Source organism: Solea solea, chromosome 19 (assembly GCF_958295425.1).
Source record: "Solea solea chromosome 19, fSolSol10.1, whole genome shotgun sequence".
Lineage (NCBI taxonomy): Eukaryota > Metazoa > Chordata > Actinopteri > Pleuronectiformes > Soleidae > Solea > Solea solea.
This window is the reverse complement of record NC_081152.1, coordinates 17553552-17580416: the sequence shown is the minus strand read 5'-3', so window position 1 is coordinate 17580416 and position 26865 is coordinate 17553552. Positions and strand designations below refer to the sequence as shown.

Here is a 26865-nt window from a genome sequence, read left to right as displayed (position 1 = left end):
AGGTGTGCACTTTTGTTCTGTCCAGTTTCTTGACACTGTCGTGGTGCGGCTCCCTGGTTTGTGATGTCTGTTGATTAGAAATATAAAGAAAAATATATATAAAGAAATATTCTAGAAGTGGGTTCTCCGGTTTCTTCCCACTGTCCAAAAACATGCAGATTTGTTGATTAAGCAAATTGCACACTCTAAATTGAGACTAAGTGGTTGTTTGTCTCAACGTCAGCTGGGATTGGCACCAGCGCCCCTCATGTGGAGGATAAAGTGCTACACGATGAATGAATTTGACTTTGAATTTGACGTTTGAAATATATAACTATGATTTGACTTGGGTTAATCTGCCTAAAGAAGAATAATTCTGTCTTTACATTTCATTTTCTTCCATTAAAATCATTTTTATTTGTCTAATATGTTAATATATCTAAATTCCTGCAAGAGTTGTAGCCTCAACTGTAAAAAGAAGAAAAAAAGTATGCTAAACTGCGAGTTTTAGCATGCTAACATGCTAAACTAATATGGCATCATGATACTTAAGCAGGTTATGTCACTACCCCATTACTTCCTATTATTGCTATTTGGGTTTTTTTGACAATTGTGGTTGCCACTTGCCATAAAAAGAAAACCCTTATTCTATAATAAAATCGGTTTTATTTAAAAATGTGTTTGAGACAGGAAGTAGCTACTACCTATTACTGCCATTGTTTTATTTAAAATCCCTGAAACTGCCCGACTTTATTTCAACAGGAAGTAGCCGCACTTCACCTGAGTAATGTGTGTTTTTCACAAATGTTGTTGCTAGTTTTAGCATGCTAATAGTAGCACAGCTCAACTAACTCACTCCTTTGTTGTCAGACAGCTAATTAGCGTACGTGTGGAAAAAGTCCTCGCGAGCTACTCCGGCAACAGTTTGTGGTAATTCTTGTACCACATTTTATGTTGAAAATGAAAATGGAAGCAGTCATTTGAGCTAAAAAAACACAGACACATACATACACACCGGAGCTGTGAGCTGCACAGTTTTATTTTGTCGTAATTTCTTAAATTGTTTCATCGTCTTGTCTACTAAAAACCTGAATGAAGCAGACATTTTACTCGCTCCTATTGAGGTTTTAGCCAGGAATACAAATGAGGTGTTTGGGGAACTTCAATAAGAGATTTTTCCATCAAAGTGGAGAACTCGCTTTGCTGCTCACTTTAGACTTTGTAACTTATCAGACTCTTTAATGCAGAAAAAAAGCCACCACATATGACACAGTGAGGGAACTATGAAGTAAAAGGAACAGAACTTTTGTGGTGATAATGTATAGTTAACTGCACATAGTTGATTGCACGCCGTTTATTTATGGTATTTTCTGACCTTTTTCACTCTTTAAATCATGAAAAAAGCATTTACAGACTGAACAAAAATAGATTTAAGACTGTTTTATTAGATTTTAATGAGTTCTGATGTAGGCAGAGCTTGAAAAAGTACCTTGCCATTTGTGCCCGTTTTTCAAAAAGGGCAGAATTATATGACACCGTAATAACTGTGTCCTGAAAGCAGTGGACGCACCCCAATGTCCCATTTTCCGCTGCAGGACAAAGTTTGACTGATTTTCATTTTAATGACTTTCAAAGTGTTTTCCATTGCGGGGAAGATGAAGTTGTGTGATATGCAAATAGGTTTGCAAACAGTTTAGAATAAAAACACAGTAAAGTTGATTGATTTTTGTTTTTTTCTCTTATCATGGTCGTATGCGCAGGAAAATGAGGTAAACAACATTGAGCAGTGAGCGGTTAGAGTCGGTGCATAGTTCCTTGCATTTAATGAAGCTACAGGGTAATTTCTTCCCTTATTTTTATTTTTATTTTACCAGCAGCTTCATATGCAGATGAGCCTGTTTAAAGTTACACTCTTTGAAATCATCTACTGAGAGGAACATGGCAGGGTTTCCTCTCTCTCTCTCCCTCTCTCCCTCAGCTTTGTAACCATATGCGTCTCCGCCTCAGCGATCAAGTTTTTCATGTGTGTTTCAGACGCTCACCTTGGAATGTGAGGTGTCAAATTTTTGTTTGTGAGATGTTGAAAGAGTCCCTGGACGCTCAACTGCAAGGAGTTATGTACTCGGCGTCTTCTTATATAAGGAGGCTTTCAGGTTTCCTTTCAGATGTGGAAGTTGTGAACATCTGCCAGCCTGGGTTTGAGGATCTGTCCTGGGATGCATTGATTTATTTTCCTTCTCCCCTTTATAGTATATTATATTATATATTTTGCCCTCTCTGTGAATGTCGTGTGTTTTTAACAAGTGTTTAAAGGAGACGGAACACGAAACCAGGTTCAGGTTTGATAGCCCGCTCAGCTTTTTCAGTTCATGTTCTAATGGTTCCCGTCTTGTAGATTGTAAATCAGTGTGTTGCAGCTCAGATTGCACTTTAATTTACACTCGCACAATATAATATACACAATATAGCGAGTGGTTACTGTCTGGTTATTCTCCACTGACCTCTGGCATTAAGGAGGGATTTCTTTTTTCTTCTCCAGAAATGTTCTCTTTCTTTGGAATCGTTCTCCGTAAACCCCCTTGGGATTGTTGTGCATGAAAATCCCAGTAGATCAGCACTTTCTTGAAATACTCCGGCCAAGCTTGTCTTGCGCCATAAACCATGCCACGTTCAAAGTCACTTAAAGGCGCGGTTCATCACTGCTGGCTGCTCGGGTGTCTCTCTCGGTGAACACGGTAACAAAAGGATGTGGTCGGAGTGTCTTGTTTGGTTACCTAGTGGTGCCAAAAAATGGTCTTTTCTCACTCTTGACGTTTCATGGGGGGTTTTTGGATAACCATGTCATTATGAAATGATGAAATGCTCGAAACACCTACTTACTTATTAGGTGTACCTAACAAAGTGGCGGTTGTGTGTGACGGTAGAAGTCTGTGTTGGATCACGGCTGCATTGTCTCCATGTGCCAGCCTCTGTCGAGCATGATTTAACGCAGCCTTTTGTGGATGTAGGACAGAGCTCGTTATGGACACCTCTTTGTTTCTCCCCACCTCCGTTCTATCTGCTCCTGCCATCTTTTCCCTCTTTTCCTGCAGCCTCAGACCTTTTGCTTTGTGTCTCCGTCAATACGTCACCTTCTCCATCCTCCATCCTTTCCCATCGTGCATCTTCTCGTGCTGTTTCCCCCCCTCTCTCTTTCCTTTCATTTTATCTTTCCCTGGCTGCATTTCATGCCTCATCCATCCATCTCTCTCTCTCTCTCGCTCCTTGACTTTCTTTTTTATTGCTGCCAACCACATTAGCACTCTCTTGTCTCTTTCAATCTTGCCAACGCCTCTCACCCACTCTCTCGCCTTCTCTCCACTCCCCTCTCCTTCCTCACTTTAAAGATCTGTCCATCTTTCTCAATCAAGGATCCAGCTCTTGGCTTTTCTTTATAGCCTTCTCTTTCATACCTTATGACGCACACTAAATCTTGAAAATAAATACATCATCAGTTGTTTATCCCCGTTGTGTTAAATAAGTAATACGTTTCGCAGACGTTTACTGTGTCCACCGACGTCCAAGCACACTGTGTGCGACCGTCTTGGACGTCGGCACAACCTAAGCGGAGATAATTGGCGATGGCCTACAGCTCTGTCAGCCGCAGCAAGACTAAAGATGGGAGATGGATAAAATGGAGAGAGAGAGAGGAAAAGGATGAAAAGGAGCGCAGAGCCCGAGAATTGATGGCTAAACAAGGGGACAAGAGATAAATTGGAGATCTCACACTACAGGATGTGAGGGCAGTGGAGACACCGAGATGGATGGCTGTTGTTTCAGGGTTGATTGCGATAGAGGACGGATAACGGAGAATGGAAGTGGGCAGATGGATGAAAAGCGAGATGAGGAGGAGGAGGAGGAAGAAGAAGGGGGGATTGTAGATTGAGACGGGCCTCGCAGATGTGGTCTCGCACTGAATGAACACTGGGAGGAAGGAGAGCTGGAATAATGGCCCGCGTGGGGCAATGAATAATCTTTGAGTTGAACGTTGGGTGTGCGTGTGTGGAGGAGCTGGGTGTGTGCTGTCAGGATGATTGGAAACCCAGTTTTATCCTGCTTTGGATCATATACGGGAAATATGTGTAGTCCGTTAGAAGCACGAGAGAGAAACCTGGTTATTTATCGCCTTTTTAATATATTAGAGGGATGAACCCAGTTTGTAGACTGGTTTTTAAAAATAGTGCTGCAGTAGCATGAACTGTAAGGGGGTTGTTTTCCATGACTTTTGCACATGCATGACCAAGTCTAAAGCATGAATTTAATTGTTTTATGTGTTGTCAGATGGCAAAAAACATTGATTTTAATATATTTTATTTGTGAAAATATCCAAAAATAAGCATTCCTATTAATTATGGGCCAAAATAATCATTTTCTGCAAGTAGAAACATGGATAAGGTGTTTATAAGACATCAACGATGGGCCATTATTTCACGTTAGGTATATCTAAATAAAACCAGACAGAGCAGACCAGCTAGACGTTTGAATATTTTACAAATTGTCCCTCAGTTCCTTGTTCACCTGTCGTGTGGAATAACAGAGGCTCAGTGCTGGTTGGTTAAGCACATGAGGTGAAGTCTGGCTCAGAGAGGAAGCCGTGTTTTTATCCCAGGTATTTGGAATCCAGAACATGATGTGCACACTTACAATCGGGGGTTACTACAAAAGAATCACTGGAAATGTTCTATTGTCAGAATAAAAGGGCCAGAATGTTTGTTTGAACAGTGGCATTTTGGAAATGAAATCGTCCCGGAGAGTAGAAATTGTAGATAAAAGTCTGGATGGATTGGAAATGAGCTAAATGACACAGGAAAGATGGGGAGGGAAAAAAGATCTGGATTCAATGTTGGAATAATGGAATGTGGGCTAAATTGAATGTTGCACTGACAGGATAAGAGCTGAACGCCACGTTGAGGAAAATGGCATAAAGGCTGAAAGGAATCCTGAGATTGACAGTTTTCAGGCTGCATTGAATTCACTGTGACAAAAGGACTTTGAGGTACAAGATGGGCAGCGAAGTCAGGGAAGTGAGGATGAGGACGGGTAACCGGGGGGAGGAGGGATGGATATAGAGTGACAGAAGAGGATAAGAAGAAATTATAAGGAAATAGCTTGGATTGATAACGTGATGCTCACTGGAGGCACAATGGAAACTGTAGAGCTCTTGGTTTCTCGACGAGTGTCGTCTAAGTGTGTCATGGGCAGAGCTGGATTTTCCCCCTCTGACGATACGTTCAGTGCCAGCGCTCCCCTGATGTTTCCCCTGATGTTGCTCAGTGTTTGCCTGCCTGTCAGACGTCAGCGCCGCATATGTCAAACTCGATCTGGTCACGCCGGTGGCGACCGCTGCTGCTGCTGCTGACTCACAGGCGCAGTAATGTGAGGAAGACTCGCAGAGCGCCGACTGTTCTGAGGAAGGCGTCGCTTCAGTGTCACCAGCGTCTGCCGTTTAAATGTGATTACCCATGTGATCCGACAACGATATAACATGCATTACTTCATCCTTCCCTTCCAAGTGCGTTGGGGGAAACGATGTCGTCTTCAGCAGTGGTGGAAGTGACAAATTACATCGACTCAAATGACTGTAATTAAGGACAATTTTGGGAGTATAACCATTCATTTCGCTACATTTAACTTCCATTTTACCTGGCAACACAAAGTTAATGACACGTTACGAGAAATCTTAACGTCGCTATCACATGAACGCGCCCACGGAACCACACAGCAGAGGGTTTGGGTTCGAATAGGAGTTGCGTTGAGAAAACGACATAGAGAATTGTGGTGGAGGAGAAGCCTTGGCCACAACTGGACAAATGATTTATTTACCATGGGAGAAAAAAAGGAAATGGCGTCCAAATGCAGTGTAAAATGTGCTTGCCAGCGTGTGCAGTGATATTGGCTCATAAAACTTTAGCGTCTAATCCGAAAAAACAAATTGAGGTAAGAGAATTGTTCTAGAAAAGGTTCTGAAAATTGAACGTCACTTTTAAAAAGTAATTTATACTCTTGACTATATTTTTTTCACCAGTACTTGTAGTTGTTGTTATTTCAGTCACGTAACAATACTTTGACTTTCATTACTCTTAAGTTACTCTGAAAACTCTAAAGTTGTTTTTTTGTCTATTGTAAAAAAAAAACCATTGTGGTTCAGAATGGCAGCCTCTGTAGAGCTGATCCGCCTTCTGATATGAATTGAAATGAACTAATCTTTCTTTTTTTCAATAATTTCAATAAGCTTTGTGGTTTTTCACCGTCTTAAATGAGAATATTCTCTGGTTGCTTTGCTCCATGTAACAAAGAAATCATCAAAATCAAATAATTTGAGAACATCTGAGAACATCATCATTTTGAGGGTTGGGAACATTTTTAGGGTCAAACAACTAACTCATTAATCGATTATAATATTATATTATATATAAGTGCAGTCCTAAATTTATAAAAATAGTAGCCCCCCCCCATTTGCTCCTTGTGAAGCTCCAACCTTTACATTTTCATGTGTTTTGTTCCCCAAAATCTTTAATTCATCTTTTAAGTTTTTTATCATCCCTGTTAAATTGCTCCACAGACAGAACAGAAGAGTTCAGTGACTGATGGCACAGAAATCTGCAAGTGGCGGGAAGCCTTTGTGATTCCATCACCTCCAGAAATATGAATCGACTTGATTTATTCGTTCATCTTTTTGAGATCTTGTTCCACTGGAAACTGCTCCGGGCTTCTCTCTTTCTTTCTCCAGCTCTGTACGTTCCCTCAGCGTCTGTCTCTCTCTCTCTCTCTCTCCCTCTCCCCTCCTCCCTCTCCATCACCCCGTCATCTCAACATGGTGATGCTGTCATGACAACTAAAGTGCTTCCTGAGTGCTTGTTGGGTAAACTGACTTTCCCAGAAGTGCTTCCCCCATTTTACCCTTCTCCCCGCTAATGTGCACACACACACATCCACGTATTTGTGAGCTCCCTATACGACACATTACTTTAACCTTCAACACAAAAATACCACTAACATCCTCAACTTCTTAACCCATAAATTAAATCCGATACTCGCCATAATCTCTAAAAACCACACGTTTGAGGACCCTATAGTGTCCTGACAGAGACATATGTACAGGAGAACACACACACACACACACACACACACACACACACACACAGTTGGTGAAATATTCATAAAATGCCTCCTCCAGCAGAACCAGCTCCTCCTCTCCATGAAAGCCCCGGTCGTCTCCTGTGGCCCAGTCAGCGGTGGCTCGTAGAAGTGGTTACTGGTAGTTACGGACACTTCAGATGCATGTAGGTCAGGTAATGAGTCACTCGGGTATATAATAAAGCTATTATAGATTTATGGCGGGCGTGCATAGTTTCTGCACCCGCACACACATATATAGACATTCTGACCCTTACAGTAAAATACATGGTGATCTGAGTAAACCGGAGCTACTTTTATATCCCAGTGTGGCAAATTTGCACCTACTGTGCGTTCATGGGGCCACTTTATTAGGTACACTGTGGCAGGAGAGGCGTTCGTCGTCGGCGGCTTCAGCGTTTCATGAGTTGTGTGTTCAAAGATCGTCTTGACCGTGTCTCGCATGCACTGAGCTGCTGCCATGTGAGCAATGTACAGAATATACAGTCTGCCAAGCCGCTGAAGTGTACACTTGTATACTTGAGGTTTTAGATGAGTTCTAGCCCCTGAATTTTCCACATATAGACTGAAGGATCCATCAAACTACAGAGGCTGTGATTAGCTGATGAGATAATTGCGTCAACGTGTACCTGTAAAGCTCGCTGTTGATTGTGGAGTGTAGAAAAGGATTTTAACCATGTAATGTAGTACATATGTTGTGGCATTGTTTGTGTTGTAGGTTAAAAATCGAAATTTTAGGGCTTTAGGGCCATGGTTCTCAAACTGTGGCACGTGTACCACTGGTGGTACGCTAGTTTCCTCTGGTGGTACTTGGAGGGAAATGAGAAATGCTTTTTCTACTGTATAATAACAGGGTATGTGATCACATTGAGGCTTATCTCTTGCTCCATCTTAATTTAATTTCTCTAACCCAGTGTGTGAAGTATATATGAGGAAGAGGAGGAGGGTGAAAATTCTCATCTTATTGGGAATAAATCAGCCTCCTGTGAAAAGTGCGTGGCTGACTTTTACTCGACCTATTTACATAAAGTGTATTTTAACGTTGCAGATAACAGTGTTAATTCAAGAGTGCAATATTTTCTCATGTGGAACTTGGTTTCAAAAGGTTTGAGAACCACTGCTTTAGAGGAATCTGGACGTATGCAGCCGTCCTCCAGTAGATTAACTATGAAAAAACATATACATTGAAATGTTTTTATAACCTGATCATTTCTTGTTACTTCTTCCGTGCATGTGGGGGAACTTGAGGTTAGGACCACAGAAAACATGTAATTAGCCAGTGATAAATGTGCATACACATGCAGATTTATGAATGCTCAGCATAGCTGCACTTAAATCAGTCAAAAGACGTCGAAAAACCAATTCCGTCCACCTCCCTTTTTCCCCTTAGATCACATGTCTCGGGAGGATTGTTGTGCCTCTCAGATCCTGACCTTTGCTCACCAAATGTGTGCCTGCTGGCACTTTCCCCCCCCTCACAGCTGCTAAGTGTGTCGCCACACAGGGACTCCATTTAAATCTCCATTATACGCCGTCTAGTGTCACCGCTAGTATATGGTCGGCTCATCTCGACGCTTGATGTATAGCTAATATTCAGTCGTACCCTGTAGGCCGACTGTCGTGACCTCCCGTGACCCACATGGGTCCTGATTGTGAGAATTAACGTCCGCCGAACAATGAGCTCCAGACAGGAAAACGCTGTTGACTCCATTGTATATTATTGCGTTATTATCGTGTAGCTTTTGTTTGTGTTCACACACACACACACAGAGACGTACACACAAGCTAATACGTGAAGGTATGAAAAACCCGCAGTGTTTATGTTCCTTACGGGCCAGTAGCTCGCTGTGGGACAAATACAGGAACAGGATATTTACTGTGTTTCCTCGGCTCAGTTTATTAGCTCACAATAGTATCTTCTGACAACACAAACATGCTGTTGAAATTCAGCCTCAGCCAATTTTTTAGGTTTTCTCCTGTTAAATGTCAATCCTGAGTGACAGGGGAGACGTAAACGTAAAGGAAGGACACATGAGACAAATGGTTTGAGTTGTTTATTGCTCTCATTTTGTCTAAATTGGGACATTCTGTGTTTGGAAATGACTACAGCCTTTACAGCAAGAAGACCCATTTGGAACAAGGGTCTTTTCGCATGGAGTTCGCATGTTCTCCCCGTGTGTGCGTGGGTTTTCTCCGGGTTCCCCGGTTTCCTCCCACCGTCCAAAACCATGCAATATGGGGATTAGGCAAATTGGACACTCGAAAAATTGTAAATTGACTCAGAATTGTTGGTTCTGACCCTGATGTGGAGGATAAAGCAGTAGAAGATGAATGGATGGATGATATTTGAGTATATTTAGGTGGAAGTGCTTTTGTAAAGCTTACAATCAAGTTTTTTTTTTACTTTTAAGTCCGAGCTGGACTATATTAACAAAAATCATCATTGTTATTACAAAGTCGGTGTCAGTAATGATCACAATAACTGTCAGATAAATAAAGATTGAGAGACAACGGGTTGTGACGTCACTCATAAGAATTGAAGACTCAGTATTCGATTTGTTAGGCGCCATGTTGACGTTTTCCAATGGTCTCCTTTTGGACGGTAACAGCTGTCAATATCAATTATTTTCCCTAAAATAAGAACAGAATTTACAAATATGACATCACGTGCTGTAGAAAAAGCCTGTTAACTCTTTAGGAAAATGTTTATTTATTTAATAAATCCAGTGGAAGCTTATTTTCCCACTCTTTTTGCATCGAGTGAGGTCGCCCCCTAGTGGCTATTCAATACATTTTTATTTCTTGGTTGGCTTCAGGAGGAACCCAGACAACATCCACTTATTTTTATGTACAGTCTGTGGTATAAACCAGTAAAGTTGTGGTTGTAAACAGTTTTTATGGACAGAAACATTTATGATTGCTTTGCCCTAATTAATATTTATAATAACTTCTCCATTATATGTTGTAATTTTAGCGTCTGCAACTTGAAGCGTAATCCATCAATTCCTTTTACAAACCAGCTGAAACTCTTTCCTCTGTAATCTCCCTGTTAATCCAGCAATTGACCCGTCGTCCGACGACTTTCAGGAATTTGTCATTCCTCTTCGTACGTCAGAACAAATGTGTGTCTCTCACTGTGTAGAAGAAAACAACCAACCACATTCAAACCCACAGTTTGGCTGAGAACGCGGCTCCTCAAACCCCACCGTCCTATGACTCTCCGCCTCGCCTCTAATCTGCTCGCTCCCTTTAATCCCGACCAAAGCGACAACAGCCACGTCTTTATAAATCAACATGTTTGCAGTGAAATGTTTCCAATTAAAGAGGACGCTCATTTAGAGGCATCGGCGGACACCGCTGGATCCTTAATTGCTCGGGACGCCAGTGTGCGATGCATATTAATTACGCATTAACCTCCGCACACGCACACACACGCACAGCTGCGTGGAGGCACATCAGTGTGTATTGCATATTAATTACCGTTTAGCCTTTTGTGTTGTGCATTAAGAGCTGCGTGGCATCAGAGAGACAGCTTGCCCAAGGGCAACTACACACACACACACACACATACACACACACACATGCTAATACCACCAACGCTAAAAACATTCAGGTTGCATTAGCAATGAGCACTGAGCTATTTCACTCAATCAGCCGTGACCATCGCTAATTCCAACCACGGAAAGTGTGAATTCACGTGTCTCTCTGTGTAAAGTGATGAGTTCATGGGTGGGCGTGTCCTTTTGAGACCTGGATTTACTTATATTTTACGGCTGTAGAATTGTCAAAAACCTGAAAAGATAAGTTTCACATTTCGATATCTGGCAGTGATTCAACCGCTTAGGAATTCACGGTACTGGGGAATCTTGTCCGTGATTGGTCGGGCGTCGTGCGGAAGTCCTGAGGTTCTACCGTAATGACAAGTGTATGGGCGCAAAGCTCCATTTCTCTGCTTTCCGGTCGCTATCCATCCATCCATCCATCCATCCATCCTTCTTCTATCGCTTTATCCTAACCCGACGTAGGGCGAAAGGCGGGGGTCACACCCTGGACAGATCGGCAGTCCATAGTTTTTGAATTTTCTAGATATCACAAACGGTGTAGGAGTTACGCGGTCACAGAAGGGTTAAAGCACCTTAAACCACTTCCCTGACCTCACATCCGCCTCTCTTAGGCTTAAAGAAATGACGAGACTGATATAATTCGAAGTGGAACTTCATGTAAATGGCTTCATTGATGACTTATGACCTTCTTTCTTTTCAAAATAGGAGGAAATGCTGCTAATTGACTAAAACATTGTATTTTCCAAGTACAGTTTTTTAAGTCAATTTAGTGCATTGCGGTGCAGATACACAAGGAACATTGGAGAGACGAAGCACTGGTTTTATTCGTGTTAGATGATAAATGTTAGAGTTTAGAACAGAAAACCAACCAAACATTAGCACCATGTCTTTGCTGCACTGATTTTTTTTTAAAGATTGCATCAGCCTCAGCCAGGGAAAAAACTCTTATTGGTTCCTCTCTGTACTGATCGTTGAGCGAGTGATCTTCTAATGTTTTTAAATTGTGGAACACTGGCAAAAGCGAAATCCATTTAACAGATATTTATGCATTTCACATTTCAGCAAAAACCCCGTACGAACATGAATATTTTGTATTAATCAAAAGGAAAATATGTTTGGAGGATGAAACTCCTACATTAGGTTCAACTTAATCCTGTTTCCAGTTTGGAATATTTACAAAAGACCCTGTACTAAATTCCCCAATCCCATGGAAGGTTTCTGGATATTTTACTAAGGGTTTCCAGCCCCTTTGCAGCCTTACTTAGACCTAACAGTTTAATACACATAATACTCATAGTAGAAATGCTCGCATGCTAATATGGTAATAACAACATTTCTTTTTCTACAAAAATCTCTTCAAAGAAGAGTTATTCCCCCTCAATCACGTAATTATTTATTTCAATTAGGGCCCGAGCACGAATGGCAGGGGCCGAAACAGCACGTAACCTATCGTTATCCTTCAGATTGTTATTATATCTGTGGTATCCTCTTGAAACTTTGCACGGAGGTCAGGTCTGGCGAAAATGCAATGTTGGACTCGGACCTGTGCGATGCACCAGGGCTCTATAGCGCCCCCCTAAGGCAAAATGTGGAAAGGAGCGAGCCAAGATTAATTTGCACCAAATTTCACGAAACTTGATAGGAACTTGTAACGGCCCATGGCGAACAAAAAAGTCAATTTGGACCACGGCCTCAACTCAAAAGGAAGTCTGCAAATTTTGAATTTGGCGTCCGTCTTGGCGAGTGCGTTTACCGTACCGACATAATGAACGTGACAATTTTTACTAGATAAACCAAAGGCTTTTTCCCAATAAAGTTTAAGATTAAATAAGTAAATAAACCTGACCGCAAACTTATCTTGGGCTTAACATTGTTTCGCAATAGTCAATAACAACACTCTACGTATCTGCAATGAACAGTAAAAGTAGCAGACTGTTTTCGTTACTGACGTGAATGGCAGCCATCTTAGAATCCCATGTCAGGGTGGTTTGTGATGTTGCTCCAACATTCCGAGTTGTAAATCGGGATTTTTAAGGGATTAGGTTGGCTCTTTACGTCCACACTGAACACACACATGTTCTCATTTAGTCTCTGTGGCTTTTTTAATCTCTTCATCCCAGTTTTAGCCTTATTTCACTGCGCCCCCCCCCCCCCCCCTTTTTTTCCTTGTTGTGAATCCTGACAATCATTCAGTCATTTGCACTCATGCTGTCACATCACGTTAAACTGCACTCGCGTGAACTTCACTTCCACACGTTCACTTCTCCCGCCGAGCATAGGTAATCTGTTTTAGCCTAATTGGAAATGAGCTAGAATAATGATAATAAACATGTTGCCTTCCACTCTGTCAGTGATTGTTAGTCAGTTGGAATTGATTTTCATTAAAGTGACATTGCAAGTTTGAATTTGCACATTTTAATTGCACATGTTTATATCATTCTCATAATCATTTATTTGCCACTTCCATGGCATTATTTTTTAATTTACTGCAAACATTTTTTATCTCATATCTAAGACCACATTATAGGCAAATCTGTCTTTTTTTAATGCAAATGCATGTGGCTCACCCAACACGTTTGCTTTCTTCCCTCAGATATGTATCGATAATTAGTTTTGACTGATGACCAAGAAAAAGCGTGCGACTTAAAAAAGATTTGCTTCGGTTCCCAGCGTGTGTGGAATTAACCAAAATAGTAAATAGCGATCCTCAGTAGTGACAGCTGGCAGCGACTGTGGCCAACAGACAAAATCATCTACAAATCTCAGAACTTGATCAACAGGAAATCTTAATGAGCAGCCATTATAGCGCCACGCTGGGCCCGCACCATACTGTTGATTGACACACCATGTGGCGAGACTTAAGCACCTAAAGTAAAAAAGATAAGTAATGAAAGGAAATGGAGGATAGTTGCACTGGCTTGCATCGCTGTTTGAAAAGATTAATAAACCCCCCCCCCCCCCCGCTTTTTCTGGATTCACATCTTCTCCTCTACACTTTATGTAAGAGTATTAGGGCCACATGTAAAAAAAAAAAAAAAAATTCAAAGAACGAAAAAGAAATAAAACAGCATGAATTCTGAGATTAAAGTCAGAATTATGTGGAAAAAAAAGTCAGAATTACGACTTTTTCTTTAATCTCAGAATTCTGACTTTTCTCAGAAATTTGACTTTAATCTTAGAATTCCCATTTTTTTTAATTAATATAAGAATTCTCACTTTATTCTCAGAATTCCATTTTTTTCTTATAATTCTGACTTTAAGCTCAGAATTCTGACTTTCTTTAATCTCAGAATTCTGACTTTTTCTTTAATCTCAGAATTCCAACTTTTTCTTAGAATTCGGACTTTTTCTTTAATCTCAGAATTCTGACTTTCTTTAATCTCAGTATTCCAATTTTTTCTTAGAATTCTGCCTTTAATCTCAGAATTCTGAATTTTTTTCTCAGAATTACGATTTTTTCTTTAATCTCAGAATTCTGAATTTAATCTCCAAACTCTGACTTTAATCTCAGAATTCTGACTTTAATCTCCAAACTCTGACTTTAATCTCAGAATTCTGACTTTAATCTCAAAATTCTGACTTTTTCTTTAGTCTCAGAATTCTGACTTTTTTCTACTTTTTTTCTCAGAATTCTCACTTTAATCTCACAATTCCTGCCGTTTAATTTTTTGGTTCTTACATTAGACCCTAACACTCTTCTGTAATACTTCACTCGGTGCGTGTGTGTGTGTGTGTCTGTATAAGTGAAATGAGCTGCCACCATGTTTTTATGGATTTGGCCATCCATGGGGGAGTTTGGAGGATGAAGTCAAGGAGAGCGAGACGACGCCAGACTGCGGCAATAAATCTGTACATAACCGCGAATGTTTGTGGATCCGGATCAGGTGTGTCCCACTGCCCTCGATGCCAAAAAAAACCCAAGTGCGATCAAATAAAATCTGCCGCAAATCAAATTTAGTTAGCCGCCATCAATACAACACTGTACGGAGCCCTTCTCCACGTTTATGCCCTGGAATAAATTCAGGGTCCGCGCTCCATTGAGCGTGATTTATGTGATGAGACGCTCGGGCGAAACTAGGCCAGGTCACAAACGGCAGAGACGGCGACGTCTTGAGCCTCAACACATAATTGGGATTTGGGTAAGGTACAGTATGTGTGGCATTCTTCATGACAGAGACTATTATGAAAGTGTGTGTGTGTGTGAGGAAAGACACGGGGAGGTGAGACACACACACAGCGATCCCGGGCAGAGGGAGAATTTTTCAGGCCTAATGTTCCGTGACAACAGGCCAAGGTTCCGTCAAGGTGAATCAGTGCCACCGACGACACACACACACACACAAACACACACACACAGGTTCATGCAGCTGTCCTTTTTTAAAGCACTCGCGTTGACCTCCATTCTTTTGGACATCTTAAATAACAAGTCGTCTCTCACCTTAGCCACAACCAGTTAATGCCTGACCACGACCGTATCTTACGCCCTGACCTTTACTACAAGGTCACTGTTTATGCAAGAAGTGGCAACAAATACAAGTACACACATAAAAATAAGACGACGCACACACACACACACACGCGATCCTCTGCCTCCTCCTTTGTTTCATCCAACCTTTCCCATCCCCCCTCGTAAAGTTTCGTCCTTCCTTCCCTCCCTCGCTCCCATCTTATCTCCTTTACCTTCCCCTCCTAACCTCCTCTTTATTCTCCCCCTTGGACTTTAATTATGTAGTTCTTAATCACACTTTTCAGCGTGAATGGGCCGAGCACCTCGGCCAAATTTAAGAAACAACGGGTGAACACAACAACAACAGCTTTCGAGCCCCGTAGTGCGGCGACTTCTCCTTTGTCTTACTCTCTTCTCCTCCTCGCTGGTGTTTTCACCTCCTCACACCTCCTTTCTCTGCTCCTCTCAGGAAAATATGTGGCGCGCGGAGCACAAGATTTGTTGTTACGCCCGCGACGATATCTTCAGTAATCTGTGGAACTCGCCGCTTATCAAAAAGTCCAATATCCCATTAGTGTTTCATCCCCTGACTGTATGTGTGTCTGTTTGTGTCTGAGCACAAGAGCAAATTCAGGACGAAAGTGATGCTGTGATAAAGAAGTGATTGGTTGTTTTGAGGGAATGGGGTGTAACCATGGCGACAGAGGTTGTTGATGTGTTCTTGTGTGTTAACATTCTGAGCGAGTAAACCCTCCGTGTCTACCTGCTCGGCGCAGATTAACCGTCTGAGTGTGCGTTTGTGTGGGAAGATGAGAGATTATGCCGGTTCCCATGTGCGTCTTCTTTTTCTTTCTATATGCTGCACATATATATATATATATACAGTATATATACTGCATATAGGGGGGTGTCAATAACCCGCGGCTGGTTACTGATCAGTAAACTGCAGTGTCTGATTTGAGTAAGACAGAGAAACATGACAGAGAGAGCAGAGTTGTTCAAATTGGATTAAAGAATAATCCCTGGAGGAATATAAGAGGAAATCAGAATTAAAAAAGAAAATGTAAAAAACAAGCACAAATGTGCACCAGAAACTAACCTTTTTTTAATTACTCTAGTTCTCTGATGAGGAACTTTTAAATTAACATGTTCTGCTTTATCTCTCCCCTGTTTCCCTCCTCCTTCCTCGTCCTGTTTGTTCGTCTTCTCTTATCATCTCATCTTCATCTGGCGCTGAACTCCTGGTGGCTCCCTCTGCAAACCTCCTCCTCCTCCTCTTCCTCCTCCTCGTCCTCACTCCTTCAGTGTGCAGCGTGGGGTTTTACCGCTCGCTGCTGGAGTCCCTGTCCTGCAGTAAATGTCCGCCTCACAGCGTGGCGAGGCTGACGGGCGCCACCTCCTGCACCTGTGAGGACAGCTACTACAAGATCGACTCCGACCCGTCCAACATGGCCTGCACACGTAAGGATGAAGTATCTAACGTCGGGCTGTCACTTTCTGGAAAAAAAATCAAGTTCAAACTTACTGAAACACACGAATATAAAACGCTATTTATCATTCACTCAAGTGAAGCTAACAGATTTGTTACTTCGGATATCGGACAGAGAGAAATGTAAAATCTGATACAATCCAAAAATTCCTATATATCCCAAGCTTCACTATGCATAGACTATAAAAAAAAGTATATTAACCCTTTTAATGCCTAAGATCAAAATGTCTGTCTATTTTTTGCTTATTTTAGCCATAAAAGTACCAGGAAATGCCCTGTGCTTTCAATATCTGGCAGTTATTTACAATTTATTGCCATGTTAAAATGGTGTATTAACAATTTAAAGTGAAGAAAAACCAGACTTTGTGTGTTAAAGTTTTAAATTTGAGCAGTATAAAACATATTTGAAATAAGAAAAGTGAAGTTTTTGTCACAAATGTGCAAAAATAGGTCAAAAAATGGAAACTATGCACAAACTTTTCGCCCGCCTACTGCAATAACCCGGGGTGAAATTGCCGCAATAACCACACTTGACGTGCAACTTCTCAGCTTTCGGAAACCGTTGGAATTTTTCCGATAGCGCAAACAGTTGCGTAATTACGGTAATGAAAAATGCGTGAACGTGTCGTCTTAAAAAATTTCCAAAAGCATTTTAGCTAGGTCATGTTTGGGCCATTTATTGCAACAATATTTGTTACACAGTTGGAGAATTAAGTCTTTGAAATGACGCTGGTAACAAATGTGTCGTTACCAGCGTCATACGTTCATAAATGGTCTTAAATTTTGGTCTTAAAACTGTATCGGACTAATATCGGTAAATACTCAAGTTTGTGATATCGGTATCAGCCACAAAAAAATACACGCTGCTTCTCACGTCATTTGGTGACATTATTGTCCACTCATAGCACCAAAGACAGGCATTCAACACTAATGCACTTCTAGGCTGTATATGTTCAACTCCGCTTAAAAGTGAAATATCTGTATAAATAATCTGCCAGATTCACGATGTCACCGCTTGTATTCTCGTCTCCGTAGGCCCGCCCTCCGCGCCACGCAACGCCATCTCCAACGTGAACGAGACCAGCGTCTTCCTGGAGTGGTCCGTCCCCACGGAAACGGGCGGCAGGAAGGACGTGCGCTACAACATCCTCTGCCGGCAGGTGCTGCCGGAGGGGCGGGGCCTGGAGGAGTGCGGCCCCAACGTGCGGTTCCTGCCGCGCCGCGTGGGCCTGTCCAACACGTCGGTGATGGTGGCCGACCTGCAGTCGCACACCAACTACAGCTTCCTGCTGGAGGCCGTCAACGGCGTGTCGGAGCTGGCCAGAGAGCACGCCAAGCAGTACGTGTCGCTCAACGTGACGACCAATCAGGCAGGTATGTCTCCGCCGGATCTGTCACGGCAGATTGTTTTTTCCCTCCTCCTCCTTTAAGCTCCACAGCTGTGCTGTCGCAGCTGCGTCAGCCTTCCCTCCCTCTCTTCCTCCTCCAAACATCATCATTTTGTCATGACACGCTGCTTCTTCCTCTTCCTCTTCTTTTTTTGGGGGGAACGTTCGTACGCAGCAACTTTTGCCAGCACATTGTTTTCAGTGGGGACACACATGTATCAGACATGCACACAAACACTTGGCTCGTCTGGGGTGACGCGCCTGCTTTTCTCCACTTTTCCTTTTAATGCATGCGATGAAATTCTTTCTGAGCATTTTTTGATACCGGCACCAGAGAAGTAGGTCAGTTTGTGCTCTCTGAAATAAGCTTTGAACCTCCCGTCATCCGGAAGAATTTCCTGAATTAGTTAGCGACGGATATGATGCAGCCAGACGTGGGGAGTTTCTTCATATATATAGTATATATACTGTATAAATATATATATATGAAGCTCTCAGGTTGTCTGCGGTAAAAAATGTTGATTGGTGTTTGTCAAACCTGGAAATGACGATGTTCTCAAATGTCTCGTTTTCGTCTGCAAACCAAAAGGATTCAGTTTGAATGATTTCTTTGTTTATATGAAGCAGAGAAAAAAATATTTGACAGGTCAAGTCTCGCGTGGTTGTGATTGTCCTGCGAGATTTGTTGCAGCAGAGGATACAGGAAGTAGCATATGTTAAAAGATTTGTCAGATCTTACACATAAATATCGACGTGAATTGGAAAAATCTGGGGGGGTTTAATCCAACCCGTGACCACCCCGATAAGAGGTGACTGTCAAAATAATGAGGCCGTCTGGCTTTATTTTGATTTTTTGCCTGGAGAATTGTCAAAAAAGGTTCAATGAGTGAGTGGTTTTTTTTCAGGATAACTTTCACTTTCAACAACTGGCAGTTATTTAAACCGTTTAGGAATTTCGGTGCTGGGAAGCCGACGTCACAAACATGTGACACGCTGGGCGGTCGTTGCGCGGAAGTCCTGAGGTTCTACCGTAATGACAAGTATAATGGCGCAAAGCTCTATTTCTCTGCTCTCCGGTATCCATCCGTCCATCTTCTACCTTCTCCCTTGCCAATCTCGGCCAACGTAGGGCCAAAGGCGGGGGGGGGGGTCACACCTTGGACAGATCACCAGTCCATAGTTTTTGGAATTTTCTTGATATCACAAACGGTCTAGGAGTTGCGTCAAATCCTGGATGGTCACTGAAGGGTTAACCTGTTCCTAAATAAGATGATTAAAAAAAACAATCGCATGCACACAAAACAACAATCAATCAAACCAGCGGGTGCAGAAATATAATACACGTCTGATCATGTCATCAAAGAAAAGAAACCCCGTCTGCTGGACCACAGAGACTCCACAGAGTCCCAACACTACACAAGCAGGATTTACTCTGACCCAGCGGCATCTACATTGGTTCTGATGGAATCTCACAAGTGTTATCTTTTATTTTGAGAGCGAGATCATTCACAGAGAGTTTGTAATTACAGAGATAAACTCCCCAAAAAGAGGAGCCGGGGAGGAATCATTTAAAAAAAACAGCTTCTTTCATATGGTTTTCCACCACAGATTTACTGGCATGTTGGAGACCAGCACACGGGAGAAAAAACGTCCCAATATTTGTCCAACAAATCAGTCGTCCCCCTGCAGTGAATGATGGAAAAAGCCTTTATTTTCTTGTCTCTTATTGTTGCCGTGGCATTTCTATATATCATTGGGAACGCTGCTTGCTGCCTTCACTCAGGCTGTGCACTTCATCAGCAGAGACTCTCTGTGTCTTAATGAGAAGCCTGATTTCTGTTCCAGGCCGCCGTGCAGCGTGTGTCGGGCGGCAGGTGTTATTCAGTCGCGCCTGTCGCCGCTGATGTATCCGGCGGAGGACGTGCACACTTACACGTGTTCATTTTGGATTTTCTTGAGTCTGCGGCTGCCGTTTGTTTTGTGCCCGCAGCTGCCGGGCGATATTTGTTATGAGTTGCGGAGCCCAGAGCAGCGCTGTGAGCGAGGAGAGTGAAAGAGCCCCGGTGCACTTCCATATCTGTAAACATCAGATGCTTCCTGTGAGCTTGCTTTTAAATGGACATTAGATTATTTATTTATTTTTTATGTCTGCTTTGGGAGCTCATTTATATATTTACAGGCAGTGTGCGCTGGTGTAGTTTATTTTTATTTGCTCATAATGAAATGAGGAAAAATATGAGATTAATGCACTTTCCCTCGACGTCCATGTGGAGATGCATTGAGGGGAAAATAGTCATTGGGAAGTAATATGAGATCATGATTTTTGTACAATAAAATCACAATCATGATTGTTTTGGGGGTTTTTTACATTGATTTTTAACAAATACTATTTTGAACAGTGCCCTAAAATAGAATATACATATATAACAGAACATTTAGGCTTGAATCTGAACAGATTTTAATCAGTCTCTGCCAAATATAATGGACATGTAACAAGTATGTAAGACTTGAAAAGTTATTTTTAATTTAAAAGAGAGACACAGACACAGATCTCTCCTCTGTCGCACAAACAGCGAACAGTGTTGACGTCAGCGCTTTGCAAATACTCGTCTTCTTTTGTGCAGAAAAGCCAAATCATATTCCATATAATGGAGGTTGGAGTTCTGTTTAGGGACCGACTCCAATGTTTTGTTTCCATTTTTAACCATGGCTCGAATCAAACAGGCTGTGGGGGAATGAGAGATCAACGAGACTGCCTGTGTCTTTGCTATGATTGGTCCATCACTGTTTCTTGAGGGTGGGCATCAAGAAGACAATGGATAGAATGTTCCCTATAGATTAAACTACTATCTCTCTGCTGTGGCAGACCGTCTGCAAGTTCTAATCCTTCATGATCTAACATCGTTAAGTCATGCCAAGAAGTTAAAGAAACCGATTAAGGTGTTCCCCTCCTCGCCTGAGGTGGCGCTGCATCAAGAATTACTGAAGGAGAGGATGAGACAACCAAATGAACAAGAAAACTCATAGCTCACCTATTGGTTAATACAGGGCAACTTCTGTTTCATCAAATCCTATCGGTCGTGGGTTGTTTTATTTAGTTTTATGTGAACATACGACACATATCAGTGTATGTTTTGGTTGTGTTTACCCACAATGCCCTGCGTTGTAGTCCGCTTCACTTGAAGCGAAGCGAGACCTGCGTTTCTAGGCGGACTAGAGTTCGGTTGTGCGTTCACACCTCCCCAAATGAACCGGACTTTCCGAGCAAACGAACTCTTATCGGGTTCGATGGAGAAGGAGCTGGCGTGGACACACCTTTAGTCACAGTACAGGTGTCTGTACAGGTGTCAGATGGTTGTCAGACTGTTTAACCACAGCCACTGGGTCAAGATAGAAGACATCCCAGGACCAAGATGGAGTTTCTTATCTGTCTGTGCAGCCTCCTTCTGTCTACTGCCCCGGCAAACCACTCCTAAAAGGACAGCTGAAGGTTGTAAAGAGCGCCCCCTACACTCTAGTCTCCTCAGCAGTCTGCTCTGACGTCTCCTGTAGAGAGCAGCAGCAGCAGCGGCGGCGGCAGCAGTTTGCTCAGTCCAGTCCATTTTACCGTCCAGGTGAACACTCATGTGCTGAGAAGACGACACCAGTGATGTGGTGACAGTCAGCAGTCTGAGTGGATTACACACCAGACTGCACAACTCTCATTCACTTTGCGGGAGTTGTTGCTGGATTAAAGTTAGCCAGTCACTGGACCAAGTGCAGATTAGGCATTACGGCAGATTACACATGGCTGGTGGAGTCACGGGCAGATAAATATAGTGCTCTTTCTGTGGCGTGGAGTGTGGAGAACAGCCTTTTGTACCTTGGATGTTCTGTATTTCAGTGCAGCCACTGGTATTCAAAGAGGGAGTTTAAGCCGGTGCAACAGTGGTAATGTTAGAGGGCAAAAATCCAGAAGTGATTGTCGGGCTTGGTTGTGGTCATTTCAAGTTCTTTTGGTGAAATTAAATAGCGTTTCTTTAAATTGTTTTATTGAAAATATGGGATAAACATTCAATAAATGGATGTATAAGAGTAAAATTAAGTGATAATAAGTAGAAACTAGTAAGTGTTTATGTGTACAACTTGGATTTACCAGTACCTACCTATCTTACCAGAAAATGACTTTGGTAGAAGTAATTAATACAAAATTTAAACAAAAGTGTTAGGAGTTAGGATTGAGTCATGGTGGCTAAGTGGTAGGGCGAGTTGCCTTTCAACTGGGAGGTTGTGGGTCCAATTACTGGCTCTGCTAGTCTGTGTCCTTGAGCAAGACTAGAAAAGCTCTATATAAATATAGACCACAATACAAACTCTTCTTCTTCTGATTTTTTGGTAGTAACGAGTAACAAAGATAGTTAGAGGAAATGTAGTGGAGTAAAAGTAACCGTTGCTAGAAATATAAATTAAGTAAATAAAATAAGTAAAGATAAGTGAATTGTGTGTCTTGTTTTAGTCCCAAAACCAAAAACTATTCAGTTTTAATGATTTCTTTGTTATATGGAGCAAAGACACCAGAAAATATTCACATTTAAAAAGCTGAAAAATCAGAAAACGTGTTTTAATTCCTTAAAAACACTCAAACCCATAAGTCGATTGTAAAAATAGTTGACGGGTAATTTAATAATCGGTTAATAATCGAGCGATTGTTTCAGTCATAATTAGATTCTAATCATAATGTGAAATTTTCTCAAATCCAACCTGGGGGCCGGAATTCTGGCCCGTGGGCCTTATGATTGACACCCCTTGTTTACAGTATATCAGCACATTAAAAATAACAACTTAACAGCACATTTACAAGTTCCTTCTGCAACTTTTACCGTCCAATGTTTTTAAAACGTGTGACTTTAGATTCACATGGTTCCGGTCAATAACGGCCTTTTTCTCCCTTCGTGTTTTATTGAACGCTGAGGTTTTCCACTCGTTTAACGCCGATCATGAAGCCAAAATTGTGCCGGAATCGATGGATTTGAATCTGTGTCGTGAGGGTAAAAGATTGACGTCCAAAAAAAAACAAAAGTACAAACAGAGAGAGACACACGAGGCACGGAGGAGACTCGGTTTGACGGGGGGACACATTTAGAGGACTCTGCTGCGTTGTGGTGATGATGTGTGGGAAGTTTCACACTTGACAAAGGGCCCGTGACAAAAGTTGATTTCACAGTGAATAATAAAGTGTTTGGTAATCATGAGGAGGAGAGGTGAGGAAGAGAGAGAGAGAACATCAAGGTAGAGAAGACAAACAAAGGCAGAGCGAAGGTGAGAGTGAGTGGGTGGATTCAACTTGCTCAAAGACTTTCAGAAACTTTCATTCAGGAGGTTTTTGGATTTATTTAGCTGCCAATAAACGAGTGCATCCTGGATATTCACCGCTTTACTGTTGATTTTTACGTTAGTCAACAAAAGTGTAAGAGATTCAAAAAAATGGAAAAACAAATCGAGGTCCAGTGTGTACATTTTGGCCGACATTATGACTATTTTACAGGAATTGAAGATAAGATAATATCATTTTTTTAATTTATTTTTTCTTTTACGTATGACTTGTTAGAGTTTTTATTTTTATATCAAGAAGTCACTTCTCATAGCCTACAACAATGGAATAAAGGTGACTCACAATAAGTTTATTATGGTCAAATGTCGTCTTTTTGAGAAAATCTTAAATAATCCACGACTGACATGAACATACAGTTTTAGTGGCATGTTTTAAAGTGCCTGCATGTTCCTAGGACCTCAGGATTTATAAGACTTTTTAAGATTCTTGGTTTTTCTTTTAGACGTTTAATACAAAACGTGTATCCTTTTATCTGATGCAAAAAAGAAAACGGTAACATGAAGGGATTTCTGTGTGCGTAAGAGACTTTTTAGATGTTTGTAATTGACACAAGTCCAATTACTTTGATCGGGATTACATTTTTAAATGCTTTCCAGTCCAAACTGAAGGCTACATCACACACTTGTACGGATATTCGTCTGCAACCTGCAGCTTCACCAATAACCACTAAAATCTCCACACTGTACCTTTTTTTTAATTTTTCGGTTCCACTGCGAGGGCTTGAATTAATTCGGCCAATGTGCATTAATTGAGTTTTTATGCAAAACTAGTGTCCTGTTATTTGTTTATTTCTGCTCATTTGTTCTTTATTGTTGTTGTTGTTGTTGTTTACTGTGTGGGAGCCGTTTGTGTTAATGACACCAAATGCTCCCATACATTGTTTTCGCCGTCGTCGGCTATTAATCAGACGAATTGTGATGCATTATCCTCGAGGCTTGTGGGCGGCGGAGTGCACAGGCTGTAGTGCTGTGGCCATGTGTCTCACTTTTGTTGTTTTGTTTTTTTTTAAGGCACAGACTGTGTGTGTGTGTGTGTGTGTGTGTGTGTGTGTGTGTGTGAGGGCGGGGGGGGGGTTTGTTGGAAGCGTTGAAATGAAGTGAAGTTGTTACGTCGGAGGATGAAACGTGACAGACGCGATGTTTAGTGGATAAAAGCAGAGACGTTGTGGGAAGACTGTCGCTGTGATTAAACGGAACGTTATTACAAACAGAAACCCTTACATTTCAACCCATCGATGTATTTCTGACGTGCGTTTAGAGATGCACAACAGATGCAACCATTTTTTCCGTGTCCAACAAAAGATCTACTCGTTCAGTCCAATACAGTCATTTTATATCTTTTAACAACACATTAGGGCTGGTGCTTTTACCCAGAGCCATAACCAGTGATTTTTTTTAAAAAGCAAACAGCTCAACATGACTCAGTTAAAATGCTGCTGCTGCTTTTTATTTAACGTTTTTACTCGACAGGCTCGTATAGTATTAAGGATTTTAGGGTTTTTGGATTGTATCTGAATTCGCTTTTTGTCCTTTTTCAGTAACACATCCAGAGATTTTTTAACACTATTGGACCAATACCAAGTGTGACTATGGCCTGTTCTGATTACCTGATAACCTGATTCATGAAGAAGCTGTCGCCTTCACAAATGGTGCCCGATGTTATTCCTCCTCAACCCTAAATAAACTCCGGAGTGATAAAAACATGCATTTTTAGGGTTTTTGGATCGTATCTGATTTCAATTTTTTGTCCTTTTCCATCATCAGATCCAGAGATTTTTAACACTATTGGACCAATACCAGTGCTAAGTATTATTATGGCCTATTTTGATTACCAGATAACCTGATTTATGAAGAAGCTGTTGCCTTCACAAATGGTGCCAGATGTTATTCCTCCTCAACCCTAAAAAAAACTTGAACGAGTGACAAAAATGTGCATTTAAAGAGTTTTTGGCTCATATCTGATTTCACTTTTCCATCATCAGACCTAGAGATTTTTAACACTGTTGGACCAATACCAATGCTTAATATTATTATGGCATATTCCCATTGTTAGAATGGCCAAAGAAACCGTATTTATTCTGAATAAATAAAAGGTTATTTTGCAGTCCAACTGAAGAAGCAGGCACCTTTTATAAATAATAGTTTTTTCCCCTTTATTTTAATGAAATTCAGACCTGAAGGTGAACAGGTCTGGCGAGTTTTTTGGGGCACTTAACAACGGTAGAATAATTCAGTATTCTTTTAATTAAAGGTGTTGTATTAATCAGACAGCAACAAATGGTACCCAATGTTATTCCTCCTCAACCTAAATAAACTCCAGAGTGATGAAAATTTGCATTTTTAGGGTTTTTGGATCGTATCTGATTTCACTTTTTGTCCTTTTCCATCATCACATCCAGAGATTTTTAACACTTTTGGACCAATACCAATCCTACGTATGATTGTGGTCTATTCTCATTGTTAAGGAACCTGATTTATTCTGAATAAAGTCAACAAATTTCCCGTTGTTTCTTTCACAGTCCAACAGAATAAGCAGACACCTTCATGATTGTTTTTTTCCCTTTATTTTAATGACATTCAAACCTGAAGGTGAACACTTAAATGGTTGATGGTTAAATAATTCAGTGTTCTTTTAAAGGTATCTCCTTTTATTAAGTGCATATATCAGATTGCAGAGAAAACAACAACAGGTACCCAACGCGATTCCTCTGACAGAAATTTGCATTTTTTGGATCGTATCTGATTTCACTTTTTGTCCCTTTCCACTATCACATCCAGAGATTTTGAACAGCACCAATGTTTATGCTTTTAAATTCTTACAATGGCCAAAGAAACCTGATTTATTCTGAATAAAAGTCAACAAATTTCCCGTTGTTTGCTTCTTCAGATGGACTGCAAATGAGACACCTTCATAAATGATTGACAAACATAGTTTTTCCCCTTTATTTTAATGACATTCGAACCTGAAGGTTAAAAAAACGAAAAATTCAGTGTTTTTTCTCGATTGCGTGACTTTTATTAATCAGACTGAAGCCAATGCTTTGTAGGTGTAGTTGCACACACAAAAAAAGAATGAGTTTTGGTTCTTCACAATCTTAACGAAACCATCGCTCTCTCTCTCTCTCTCTCTCTCTCTGTTACAGTGTCACCCTTTCACTCTCTCCCCGTCCATCGTCGTGTCGTTCTCTCAGGGTAGTTAAAGGATAACACCGCAGATAGTTGAAGGCGTGTATTGATTTTCGGCGATTGCTCCGACAGATAGAAGTGTGAGAAGCTTATGTTCTCCATTGTGATAACACTGTGCTTTTATCTGGCGTTGTTTCACTGCAGGGCTGCACGCGTGTGTCCAGCCCAATAACATTTTTTTACGACCTTTCTTGACCCCTGTCTCCGTGAAAATACACGACGTCTGTAGCAGACAATGGGCCTCACAGACGCAGAAGCTCGGGAGAT

At 41.4% G+C, this 26865-nt stretch overlaps 1 protein-coding gene across 2 annotated transcripts in view; it reads left to right on the top strand.

Annotated features, from left to right (window-relative positions):
* The window catches only part of LOC131446304 (ephrin type-A receptor 5), an 86561-nt gene that overhangs the window by 21694 nt on the left and 38002 nt on the right, over window positions 1–26865 (top strand). For both annotated transcript variants that reach the window (XM_058617451.1, XM_058617452.1), the window contains exons 4-5: window positions 16471–16626; window positions 17690–18028. In XM_058617451.1, coding sequence (XP_058473434.1) covers window positions 16471–16626; window positions 17690–18028 — 495 coding nt within the window. The remainder of the gene's footprint in view (window positions 1–16470; window positions 16627–17689; window positions 18029–26865) is intronic.